The sequence below is a fragment of the Phlebotomus papatasi genome, chromosome 2 (assembly GCF_024763615.1).
Source record: "Phlebotomus papatasi isolate M1 chromosome 2, Ppap_2.1, whole genome shotgun sequence".
Taxonomy (NCBI): Eukaryota; Metazoa; Arthropoda; class Insecta; order Diptera; family Psychodidae; genus Phlebotomus; species Phlebotomus papatasi.
In genome coordinates this window covers 102,026,984-102,040,805 of record NC_077223.1, presented here as the reverse complement: position 1 = coordinate 102,040,805, position 13,822 = coordinate 102,026,984, and the positions used below count along the sequence as shown (strand labels likewise).

The 13,822-nt window shown below is 36.7% G+C and overlaps 1 protein-coding gene across 8 annotated transcripts in view; it reads right to left on the bottom strand.

Annotated features, from left to right (window-relative positions):
- LOC129800450 (four and a half LIM domains protein 2-like) overlaps nucleotides 1-13,822 on the bottom strand; it is a 298,659-nt gene that overhangs the window by 51,957 nt on the left and 232,880 nt on the right. For 7 of the 8 annotated variants that reach the window (XM_055844816.1, XM_055844819.1, XM_055844825.1 and 4 more), the window contains 2 exons: nucleotides 11,500-11,873; nucleotides 8,487-8,731 (listed from right to left, as the gene is read on the bottom strand). In XM_055844816.1, the coding sequence (XP_055700791.1) occupies nucleotides 8,487-8,731; nucleotides 11,500-11,873 (619 nt within the window). Of the gene's footprint in view, nucleotides 1-4,099; nucleotides 4,426-8,486; nucleotides 8,732-11,499; nucleotides 11,874-13,822 lie in introns of those variants that run through there. The other variant, XM_055844828.1, reaches the window with a different exon arrangement.

The following is a 13,822-nucleotide window of genomic DNA, read 5'->3' as shown; positions in this document are numbered from 1 at the left end:
TATCTCCACAAGATCGGCATGTCGGCGCTATATTTGGAAGAAATCGACAGATCGGCACTCGAGAGAAACATGAGCGGCACACTTATTTACCCCTTCGGTTTCACACACATACTTCTGATATGTAAATATGATTTGATTTGAATACATCGTAAGTGAGTGAAGGAAACATATAGCAGAGATTCACTCATTCAAAAACAAAACAAAAACCTAGTGATAAGTCCAGATAAGCCTATGGTAGGTGAAATTCTTTACAGATGACCCCGAAACGCGTGGTACTCGAGGTGCTTGCAACTCGGAATGCGTGAAAATTCGATTGTGAATTGAAATTTGGGGGTAAAGAATCGTGTCAAGCAAACTGTTCTGGTCGGTCGAAACGGAAACAATTGGATCGACGTGATTCTTTACCTCCAAAAGGCAATTTACAATTGAATTTTCAAGTTTTTCGAGTTACAAGGACCTCGACTTGCACGCACTTCGAAACCGCCTGTAAACAATCTCAACTACAAATAGCTTATCTAAGCTTATCTCTGGTTATTTTCTATTTTAAATAGTATAAATACGGTAGGCCAACAAAAGAAAATAAAGTTCATTGAAATCGGTTAATAAACATTAGAGATACAGTCCGGTCCATTTGGATATAGTAAGGGTCGAGGTACAGTGTAGTGGAGTAAGGACGAATGAGAACCATTGTTAGAAAGATCTCAATCTCATATAATTATATATACTTAAAATTTTATCGAAATCGCTTCATAAAAACCGAAAATACAGTCTTTGTGCACAAACACAAAATTTCTCGGGACTACGCTACCAAGCGAACAGAAGTCTGTTCAATCATTTTCACAATAAATTAATTCTTCATGGAAAACATGGGCTGCTGATTCAATTTTACGCATGATACCGTTCTCAAGGCTCGTAGTGAGTCAAAAACGAGTTGAAGTGCACATGGCAATTGGTTGAGATCAGTGACAAAAACAATCAGAGCCGGTGTTCCCATAGTTCAGTTGGTAGAGCATTCGCTTGGATAGTGAAAGGCCCTCAGTTCAAGCCTAGGGGCTAGGGTGTTTCAACAAGGAAAAATTTTTTTTCGGCACTATTCTCAGGGCGGTGTATTTGATGAGACAAGAAAGTTTTTCTTCGACGACCATATAATCAAACGCTGTTTAGAGGTGGCTGACCGACCCTCTCTGTAGAACATTTTTCTGATTTTACACTAGAGAGAGGGTCTTCCAGCCACCTCTAAACGGAGTCTGCTCATATGGTGGTTGAAGAAAAACTTTCTTGTCTCATCAAATACAGCACCCTGAGAATAGTGCCAAACTATTTTTTTCCTTGTTGAAACGCCTTACTGGGGGCCCTCCTGGGGGAAGGAAGGAATTTTTCCTGCCTCTATTTGGGTTAAATTTGTGGGTTGGGAATCACTTGTTCTGATTGTCGCTCTATGTGCACAAATACAAAATTTCTTGGGATTACGCTACCAAGCCAACAGAAGTCTGTTCAATCACTTTCACAAGAAAATACAGTCCGATCAAGACATTTTCGATTATACCTCAAGTCAGGGAACATTGAGGGAGTAGTATGATGCACCGTTGGAAAGGTTTCGACCTCGGCTACAACATACTAAAACTTAAAGAAAAACCATCGTCTATTTTTAGAAATATTCGACATCGAAATTTCGAAAATAGATTTTTTTAATAAGACCTTCGATTAAATCGGATGAAATTAGGGTGTCATGAGGATTTATTGTACTCCACGAGAGCTTTCCAAAACATTAAAGTATTTAAAATTCCGATAACTACAACCGGAGATATGGCTATCTGAAAATTCAATTTTTGACCCCTTATAGATCAGGTCAGAAGGCGCCGGAGGGATTCAAAATTTTTTAATCGAAAAGTCGTAGGCCCAGATATAACATACTAAAATTTAAGATCGATCAATGCTCGATCGATCAATAGGGGCTGAGTTATTGAGAAAACAAAATTTGGAGGAATCCTAAAATTGAGGAAGGAGGAGTGGAAGAGGGTGGATCTGACATCACCTACTAGCGGCCTATTGACATTTAACATTTGCCTAAAACCGCTTATCGACATGTATTTCCGTTCTTTCGCCCAAAAGTGGTTATATCGACGCTTCCATTCCATACTATGCTATCTCAGAATGACATTTCAGGAGAGCCATTTGAAGTTGGCGATTTCCTATGCTGCCTGTGTAATTTTTTTTCGAAAAAATTGAATATCTCGTTACCCGGGCGTCGGATAACCACCAAATTTTCACCAGTTGTAGATCTCGGTCCCAGGAATAACATATATCTCTCGGAGTAATAAAAGGCTAAGTCGACTTAGCATAGTATGGAATGGAGCCGTCGATATGTTATACGACGGACGGAACAGAACGGAACGGAATATACGGGACGGTATAGATGGGACGGATGAGACGAACGGGACGGGACGGACAGGACGGACCCGTCCATAAAAATCAATTTTTACACACATGATATTCTTGATCTATATGAGTGTCAAAACGTGTACATCCAAAATTTGGTCCTGATCTGACGAAGTCTAATTTCACCCGTGACCACAAAAGCTGAGATTGTAAAGAATCTCAGCTAACTAATAATGTCCCAACTTTGCATTTATTTTTTAAATATTTTCGAAACTACTTTCGGAAATATTTTGGCATCGAACTCCATGCTCTGGACCTCGGAGAGCAGATAATTAGTTATCTGGGGGCCCAGGGCTAAAATTTTACCCGTGAAATTTGGCGATAAACTTATAATCCCTGATCCAGAAAACTTACAGTGTATTATTACGAAGAAGATGGTAACTTTTTGAGAAAATACAAGGAGTTCCGGCTTAAGTGAAAACGGACTGAAAGAATTTGCACTAATTGCCTACTTTTGAGAACTCATTTATAATTTTTTTTCATTTCCCCTAAATGTACAACCGCGATAAATTTGAAATTCAATGTATTTTTTTCACTGGAGCGAATTCGCAGATTTTTTCGGTCCGGAGAATTTCTTTCAAAGCGGAACTCTCTGTAAAGAATGAAATGTATCCATAATAACTAGTAGATTTATTCTCTTTAATTCAACAGGAACAAAATGTGTTAATTATCTAGAATAGTGTACGTCCCGAGGTCCCGAGGAAGTACAGACCGGAAAATACTGGTGGAAATTCTTCTGGAATCCTCCAAAAAGTGCTACTTTATAGAGTGATATCACAACCAATAGATCAAGTTTCAGGGAGAATCAGATGTTAGAGCAAAGAGGAAACTTTTCTAGTAGTCTGTCTCCCTCTAACATTAAACAGTAAGGGGCTCTACAGACCTGAGGATTAGCCGAGAGTCGGCTTAGCGTAATTATATTCGAAAGAATAATTAAACGACATTTCCATAATTTTCCACTAAGTTATCTCTTGGCTTAAGTCGTAAGTGTGTCTAGGGCATAAACCAAAGTGTGTGGATTAGCCAGAACTGTTGAATGAGCTCGGTTTGCGTCAACTGCATTCCAGGCATATTCTTTTTCTTTTCTTAACATATAAACTGTTAATTGCGTATAATCCATGGCCTATTCTAGTAAGATCCACAACAGTATGATAGATTTCATAGATTTCAAGATTTTGGGCCTATTTGAGCCTTACTACTCGAAGAAAACTTTTTAGGGGGAAGTGGAGCACCTTTGAAATTGGGGTTTTCCTTATATTAGCTGAGATTTTAAAAGGAATTGATGCTTATTATAAATGTATTTTAGTTTCACAACTCGTTACTCGAGCTAAATTATATCATGGAAAAGCCCAGTTGACCCACCTCTCCCTAATATCACAAAATCCGCAAAAATTAGTAAATACTGCACTTCAGCTTGAGCACAATTTTTAATGCACCTTGTTGTACATCACTGACTTGAATCTCACTCCCTTGGCACTTTAACTGATTTTCCATCTCAAGCAAATTGACTGATTTTCTGGCACGAGAAAAATTCTGTTTTTATTATTTTTTCACGCCAAATGAATTGTTTTCTCATGACTTTTGGCAAAATATTGATGTTGTGTTTAATGGGTGATTTTGCACAATTTATCAAACACATTTCCCATCCTAATTTACTCACCAGAGAAATGTTTCAGTAAATCCTGGGTAATTTCACTAATAGTGAGGAAGGAAGTAAGGGTTAGGCCGAAAGGATCAGAAAGGTCAAAAGGTTTAGGAAAAAGTGGAAAATGCAACTGAAGCAAATGGGAAGCAAATGAAAAAGAGGAGTGAAAGATAAGAACTTAAAGAGGGTTAAGAACGAAAAAAGGAACCACCCGAGGTGCCTCAGAGCTGGAACCTGGGGCACCTTTGCACCGATCGGCGAATAGAACTCGAGTGTCCTTAGCGTCGCGACGGCGTTTTGGCCAAGAAGGGCCTCTCCTATGGCACTCACACTCTCCTACCTCGGGAAAATCACACAGGGAAATGAACCACAGTGGATTATATGGTACCCCATAAAGCCGGTAAATTGAAAGCGCGAGGAATCGTTGGAGAAATAATAACGGCGATGATTGTGTGCGAAGACGATCTGTCGCCTCTTTCGCCGTCGCCGAGGGGTTACTCAGCAATTAAGTGAAATGACCCGACGAAGGATGAGGCACTTTTTTTCTCTCTCCATTCCAGATAGCATTTGACCCACTAAAATGATGGCATTACGTCCAAGGTGGGCATAAAAAGAGCCACATAGTGAAATAAAATGGACAACATTTGCACACAGAACACGCCCCAAAGAGAGATAAAATGGTGTGAAGCCCTTTTTTCCCCAGCACATCGCACCTTTTCCAACAGTCTAATTTTAAATGATCACGGAGATGTGGTGGAAAACTATTTCCAGTCCAACACACTAGTGAGAAAAGTCCACAAATGCGAGAAAGCCAGGGGGACAGCAATAGTGGAGAAAGTTCCTTGAAAAGTATAAGGTATAGATAACTATGTCACTCACGGTTCACTCGAGTGCCGATGTGCCAATCTTTTGTAAAAAAAATATGCCGATTTGCTGATTTTGCACGAATTTGTGTCTATTTGGCAATTTCGTGACGGTATGCCGATTCGGCAGAATTTCCGCAGAACTTCCGTGGAAGTTTTGCAGAACTACCGTGGAAATTTCGCAGAAATTCCGGGACATATATTAAAAAAAAAACACACACACAGTTTAAACGAGCTAAAAGACTTTAAATAAACGCTTTACTTCATAAGAGCGAACTGCCATTTAAAAATTGTGCGCTAAAATATAAATTGAAATTTTTATCTAAAGGTCTCTATACATTGGGACAAATTTTCGTCAAAATCGCATTTTTGACAGAATTTTGACGTTTCTACCTGTAGCACTGCAGACGATTTCTTTCAAAACGGCAATTTTAAATAAAAATTTGCTTTCGTTTTGTCAAATAACAAAATGATGCCTAATAAATCATAGGCTCTGTTCAGTAATAACGTTTCGAAGAGACAAAGTCACTCCAAAGCTAAGAAAAACCTATACGAAAATGTACCGAAAGTATAAAGTGCAAACATTCTGGCTTTTCTTGCATTTCGAATTTTCAGTATTCTTGACACTTCAATTGTCAGCAACAATGAGTAAACGTTTGTTGCGATTAATGAATGAATGTAGTTTTGTGAAATTTCAGGATATAAAAATGTTTGAATTACAATTTCAGAAATAAACATTCTTTCATGAATATATTCACTTCCATTCAACTCGTCGGATTCAATTTTTCGACTTTCAACGAGTTTTTAGGTGAGTTTCTTTGATATACCTTCAAATCGAAACCTCAACTAGATAGAGCTCTCAAATCTGGAAGGTTATTACTGAACGTAAGGATATAGCACTTGTATAGCAATTTATCTGTACTCACAGAAATTCCTTTGAAACAGAACTTTGCAATGGACCTCTTTCTTTCTTTGACCAAAAATTTCAATAAATGAGGTTATGTTGAACACAAGCTCACAAGAAACCTGAATATGTTTTCAGTTGGCAGTCTAAATTCCTCCCGATTCAAATAAATAAATGTCTCAAACTCATTTTTCTCAAAAACGCCAATTGTGCAAATTAATCAAATTTTAGAGTATTGTAGTATAAGCTATGAGGTTTCAAAGAAGTGGCGTGGGTTCGCTGTGGTTAAAATAAAACCGGAGATCTGAAGGATCGAAGTTCACTAAATTCAAAACATCATATATCCGGTTCTACTTGGCCGATTTTGACGTATGAGGGCGGAAATTAAAAGTCTCGTTCAACACCACAACTTTCTAGAACATTCGAACTACGTAAGACTAACACTAGGGGCGCCCCAGTCGAAAAGAACTATTTTCATAACACATAACCTCAATTATCTCGACACCTGATTAACCGATCTTGATACAGTAGACCAGAGGTGTGCAAAAACCGTTAAAACCGAATTAACGTCAAAATAAGTTTGTTCCAGTAGCGTTTTGACCATTGACGTACATGTTTCATTTGACGTTTATTCGGTTTCAACAGTTCTTGCACGCCTCTGCAGTAGACCCTCGCTAATTCGGCTCTTTTAAGATCGGGCTACTTTTTAATTCGGGCGGCAGTTAAATTCAAAAAATATTTGTTGACATTCTTTAAGTTTGGATTTTGATTATCGAATGAAGCAAGTATCCTTAAATTTGCCATAGTTTGTCTTAATTATGATGTGACTTTGTATTATTAAGTTTTACCGAAATTTACGATTAATATGAGTATGTAAACTTAATATCTGCTGTGCACACAAATAAAGAAAAAGTCGTTGCATTACGAAATTTGTCGCCCGAATTTGTCTCTAATTCGGGTGACATTTTGGTCCCAAATGCCCGAATTTGAGAGAGTCTACTGTAATTACTTCAATATTATTGTAGAGGACAATTATATCTATATTTCATCCAAACATAATTTTTTGCTCAGATTATGCCATTTGTCCTTTTTTGTCTTTGGTGTGAAACAATTGATTTTCTAATTTGACTGCTTCTGCTCGACCAAGACACTTAAAATAGGGTTTTAAATGGAAAGTCTCACAAAATACAACAATACTTTAATATAGTTGAAGTTTCTTAAATGAACACTTGGGGCGGTCTGGTCGAAAAACAAGTTCAGAAACACATAACCTCGATTAACTCGCCGTCTCAGTAATCGATGAGATCAAGTTCTACGGCAAAATTATAGAGAACATTTTGATCTACATTTCACCCATATATCACTTTTCTGTCAGTCCATTCAAATTCTTGATATTTTGAGTGAGATATATTCGTGAGATCCCTGAGAAAATATATGGGTTCCCCGGTTTTCTTGGGTATCCCAAAAAAAGTATATAGGATCCCTAAGGTTTCCCGTGGGTTTCCCGGGTTATCCATGGATTCCCTGACAAAATTAGCTCGAGTTTCCCGAAATTAAATATCTCTTGGCAATTTTTAACCTCAGATTTTCTTGAGTGTTAGATTCTTTAAAGGTAACTGAATACAGATTTTGGTTCATTTAATTGATAATGAACTCAAATTAGTTAGTTAATGTGTCTCTTAAAATTGCACTTGAATAATAAAAATAAGAGTTTTATGGGGTTTCATTTTTCTTCTTTGCTTCAGTTTTTAAGGTTAGAATAAACATAACCTCGTTTTAAAATAACCTCTTGGAAAAATAGAAGGATCAGTATATCAATGGATGAGTTATTCTAATTGATGTAGGGATAATTTTGAGTATTATCATACCAGGGAAATAGTTAAAACGTCTTTACAATAATAATTTTTAATAAATGCAGATTTTTTTCTGAAAATAAAAACATAACCAAGAAGGAAAGTTTGTTTTAGCTCATGAACGGAAGGATTATGCATTCTTGCCTCTTTAACAGTCTCATTTAAATAGTTTCAATGAAAATCTTTTCCTGTAACGTGACTTTGCGGCATTACTTCAGTCCAAAGAATGCCTTGCAAATTTTACAATTCACTTTGATGGGAGTTTCATCAACCCTTGGTATTTGCCCCTTGGATAAAAGAGGGTCCACTTTCTCCCGCGAAAAAAATCCATATTTCCAATCTCTCAAGCAGAGTCCTTATCACCCACAATATCCCATAATTTCCACTGTCTGAGAAATTGACCTTCAGTAAGCTAATTATAGTTGAGAGAAAGGTGCAAAAACGGAAAAATCATTATCAGCATTTCCTTCTTAACGCCCTCAATCTACTTAATATCACTCTGCTCTTTAATTTCCACCACCATTTTCCTTCATTTTCGCGTGAATTATGAATCTCCCACTCAAACTCTGTCTCACTATCACTTCTTTTTCCTCCGAGAGAATCCCACAAAAACCGTTACAAAAAGCCAACTCTTTGAATTTATCCAAAGAGCCTTGGCTAAATATGTTCAATCCAACTCAGCGACAAAGGTGTCTCTGCTGAGCGAATGTGTCTTTGGCGCCAAAATGAATGAGAATTTTCCTCCACAAAAATTCAACAAAAGAGAATCTTAAGGAACTTACCTCATCGCAGGCATTACACCTGGGCTTCAGCATCTCGGCATAGTGCCTCTCGCAGTACAGCTTGTCCTCGAAGACGCAGTACGTGAGATCAACCAGGAGTTCCTGGCAGGCAGTGCAGCAAAAACATCGCGGATGCCACATCATATGATCACGGAATTTGGGAGCAATCACAGCCAAATCGCCCTGTTTCAGACCCTCACTGCATCCTACGCACTTTGTGGACGTCGGAGAGTCCTTCACAAAGCCTGCAACAAGCATAAAATCCATAAAACAGTGAATTTTGAACACCTGGGAAGATATCGGAAGAATGTCCAACTAAATATTTGACTTATTTGATAAATTTTATTTAAATAAGAACTGATAAATCACAGATAAGAATTGCATTGGGTTTCCATTGAGTGGTAAAAATTATCTAAAGAGCTTATCAAATGGGTGCGTTCGAGGGTTTTTCATTATTTTTATAGAGGGATTGGGCAAAGCCGGCTTAAGAGAAAGGCAAAATGGGCAAAGTAATTATTTGAGTGGGCAATGAACTGCCCAAAAAGGTTCTATTTAATTATTAACTTACATGATAAGGGTAATAACATATTTGAGAATTATTCATGAAAAGGTGGCAGAAGATAAAAGCGAAAATAAATGAATAGCTTTGAGAAAGTCTGCTTTAAATTGCAGATTCTCGAGCAGAATTTCTAAAAGATGCCGCGACTGTTCCCATTTTCGCCGGAACTGTTCTCATTTTCGCCGCGAGTTTCTATTTTCTTTGCGAATTGTTCTCAAGTCACCATTAAATTAGACCGAAGCGCATCATTTCAGAAACTTTAATAAATAGACATAGGGTTCTATTCTGCGAATAAAGATAAAGATAAATACAAAGAAATAAAGATAAATATAAAGATTTGGTATTCTACAAACAAGATTTCAAAATAAAGCTGTCAAATATCTTTATTTTTAGCTTGGATAAAAATATTTCAAGATTTGGTATTCTGCGCCCAAGTTCAAGGTGATTCTAACCTCAATATTCTTTATTTTTCATAAAGATTTCAAAAGTGGTCTCGAGGTGCTTTGAAATCTTTATTTGCGTTTTGAAACTCGTTTGAAAAGCATTAAAGCCATGGAAGATCTTTTAATTTGTTAGAAAATTTAAGGATGCAAAGGCAGTATAACGAGGGTAATACGCTAATACATTAGGAACACAATAAATACAACTTTATTTTTTTTTATTTCAACAAAAAATACTTATATTCAGTCATACTTCGAAAAGATGTACTATTTCAGAAGAAGGTAAAATTTTGATGAAGTAAAAATCTGAACTGAATTTATTCTCTCTAAATCTTATAGTTCAACAAAGATTGTGGAAACTGCTCTCTCTTGGAGTTCAAGCAGTTAAAATCGTTGGTATTAACGAGAAATGATCCTTTGTAACCTTATGTATCCATTTCTTATTTTTAGAAATTGTTAAAGGTAGGGCTCGCCAAGGAGTTCCCAAGCTTTTCTCATTCAATCATCTCACTTTCTCTTCTCTATGCCTGGCGTTTCGTTTTTATTTGAATGAGTCCGGCTAGACTTTTTCTAAGAACGTCCAGTTTGATTTTTAATGGCTGTCATCTTCCTACACAATCCTAGCCCTCGTTATTGTTACAGGTACTTTATGTGCCGAAGTTTCAGGTTTAGGATCTAGAGGAATTTCCTCGACCAGAGCCTCATACGTTTTATTACACAGTGATCCCAGTGCTCATTATTTTTCGATTTAATGACAATGACAATGATGAACCGGTAGCTGAGAGTTATCTGGGTTCTCTATGAGGCCATTTACATCGTCGCATTAGATTGAAATTGGATTGTCCCAAAATCCGAATCCAATCTTGTCTGTTTACATCGTACTGTTGAGATTGAATTGGATTTTTAGCGGGATGCCATTTTTGTGAGGTTAAAAATAATATTTTCAATTTAAGTTGGATATTTTGCTTAAGATTCTTAAATTTAACTACACAATTTGAATATCATCACAAGAACCTCCTTCTCCTGATCAATTTAGAAGAGGAGCTTAGTCTCCTTGCTTTGCCACCTCTTTTAAACTTGTCATTGCCCATATCCTTGCACAATACACAAAAAAAGTCCTGAAAATTTTATTTTGTGCGACTTCCTTACCAAAACAACACAAATGATAGGTTAGTTTTAACGCCAAATGCAACTCCGAATTTCGCTTCGCGCGCTCCGAAAATGTTTGGGACAGTTGGGACAATTTAAATCCAATCCAATTCGATACGAGGGGTCGTATTGGATTTGCCGTTTATATCGAGAAAAATTAAACAAATCCCAATCTAATGCGGTGATGTAAATGGCCTCTATGACTGACATGAAGTTGAAGGAATCCCTTGCATCTCAGTGAGAGAAATCCGAAAAAGTTAAAATAAAATTCCGGAAATGTTAATTTTACCCTGCAGTATTGATCCGAAATCGGTGTAAATATTACCCTTTTTAGATGTACTGGGGGTTAAAGTTACCCTTTTTCATGTTAATTTTACCCTTAAAGAAGTGTAAAATTAACATTAAAAAATGTTAATATATTTTTACACCTAAAAAGTGTTAAAGTTATGAGAAAAAAAGTTAATCGCACCCTCTTTTTTTCTCAGTGTAGAAACACTTTGAGAAAATCTGAGACTGATCATAAAAAATGAAATTTCTTGAAAATCAGTTTTTCTTCCTAATAGTCAAAAGTTTGCATCTTTTTTTGTTTGTTGGCAAATTGAAGCCCCAGGTTAGACCCATTGCAATGTTTTCGATCTGTCGGAGATCAAGGAGATTTCTCAAATAGCACAAACGTTAGAACAACAAACATTCCGCAGAATCAATCGCGCAATTCATCTTCTTCTCCTGCAGAAGATCCATGACTCAATATTTAGCAATTCAATCTAATGCAATCTAGACACACAAAGCGTGGAAATTCACACTGCACAGTTGCAGAAATTACTCATCTGCTAAAATAGACTTGTCTCATGCAAAAAGTACTCACCAATGTCCAGGGCGATCTCATTCCTGGCCGACACAAAGTCCTCATAGGAGCTTCTGTGCTGCGTCTCCACGTGCTTGCAGTAGGTCATGGCCAGGTCCTGCTTGGGCAGCTGGAATGCCAACTGTTTGTCCCTGTACCTCTCACCACTCGTCCCAATCTTGGGCACCTTCTCTTGTGGAATGGCATCAAAGTACTTCTTGACCTTGGCTGAGGTTAGAAGCCCTGGAGGAGCCCAAGTGTAACCCAGCTGCCGGGCATCGATTTTGGACGTGTGAGAGTCCGACTTGAAGCCCAGCCTGTCCCTCACGGACGTTAATTGCTGATGGTAGACAGCGTGAGTGTCGCGTGGACATTTGCACGCCTGGCACGTTTTCCTGTAAAAACAGGCATCTCGTTAAAACCGACTCTTGGGATAGTCCACAGGTGCTAAAAAATGCATTATAGAGAAAAGGGGCGAATATCTAGAGGATTTATTTAAAATATTTTCGATATTTTTAAAATCAAGAAAGAATTCTTTAAATAAACAGAGGTTAGAAGATAATCTTAACCTTACATAACCTAAAAAATATTTCTTTTTTTTTCTACGAAAACTTTGTAAATGAGTTATTTGTCAAATAATTAAAAGAGTCTGTTGCATATCGTAGAAAGAAATTTGTAAACAATTAAGAGGTTATGACAAAAAGATCCTATTAGAAGTAACATAACCTTAAAAAAATATACAGTAGAGTCTCGCTCAATCGGCTCTTTTTCAATCGAGCGAAAAATTTTGTTGACAAATTTCACATTTAATTATAAATCTAATTTGCTCAAATTCGCTGTAGTTCTTCCTATTTTATCGTGATTCTTTATAATTGAGCGCTTTTCTTGAAATTTACAAAGGCTTTGACGCCCAAATCTATTGATAAACCGGATGACATTTCGCCCTAAATGCTCATTTAAGAGACAGTCTACTGTACCAGGAAAAATTGCATTTTGCAACTGGACGCAGATTCTTTCATAAATTCTAGTATATAATACTAGTAAGTGCATGTTAGTAGGTTAAACATTAAAGTTCTTCTTTATTATGCATCTTCAAAAATTTTTTTTAATTCAAAACGATCAGAGGGAAGGCTTTCAGGATTCGTACTCGTTCTTGATTTGAACAAGTCATATCTTTTCTATATTCCTCTATTGAATCTAACCTAATTCTTTCAGGAAATGTGTGACTTAAGACTATAGCTAGGGAAAAATATAAATTGTTCGAAGCCAGAGTGTGCGTAGCCTGAAAGCCTTCCCCTACTTGACTGAGTTCAAGGTAGTTTTTGATTAATATTATTTTTTTTAACCTTGTAGACAAAATTGAATAACTCTATAACCTCAATATTTTGGAAAGCATACAATTCAAAACATAAAAATTCTAAAAAAAAAAAAAAACAAAAATTAGCATTTTTTTAAATAGATTTTAAAACTATTGCATTCGAACGGTAAATTTTATATACTGAAATGTTTAATCCGATTTTAGCAATCAACAATATATGGTTCTTAGAGGTTATGTTATTCCCAACAAGAGATATTTTTTTGAAATATAGTTTTTTGCCTGTTTTAAATTTACTTGAGGCAGAAATTAAATTAAAACTACTATCAATATTTTTCGTTTTGTTTTCTAATTGTTTAACTTCATAACCTCAAATTCGTATGAGCGTTAAGAACTTGGAGCATCAAAACGATTCTAAATCCTTGATAAAGGAAAGAGCTGCAACCATTTCGCTCTAAAACATTAATGAGAATTTGAATTATTCTTTAAATTGTAATAAGAACACTGAGGGTTCTTGTTGTTTTATAGGTTATGTAACTTTGAGGTTATCTCCTAACAAAGAACGAGAATTTGTAATACACCATGAGACTATTACTTCTTCCTCAAAATACAAATTTATCCTTCAGATATATTCCCCTTTGCATAAGAACACAGAGCATCTTGGATGCATTTTGCACATTTTGCAGCAAAATACTCTCTCGCATCATTATTTTTTATGATTGTCTCCACGTGCAGATCCCATTTCCACCTTTTCACCCTCACCCATCCAGCAATAAATTCTGCAAACGGACAAATGGCACAATGTAGTACAAACAGGTGAAACAATTTCACCAAACAATTCGCACCCACATTCTGCATTTTGCAAACCAACCCTCCAAGAAACAATTACTCAGCCTAGAGGAAATTAATTCAGTTAATTTGTTGTCACACTCGTCAGGTTCCCTTTTGGGAAATGGTCACTACATGGCTTTTCCATATCGCCAATGGACTTCGTGGCTGCATTGAGTGCATACCAATAGCCACTTAATG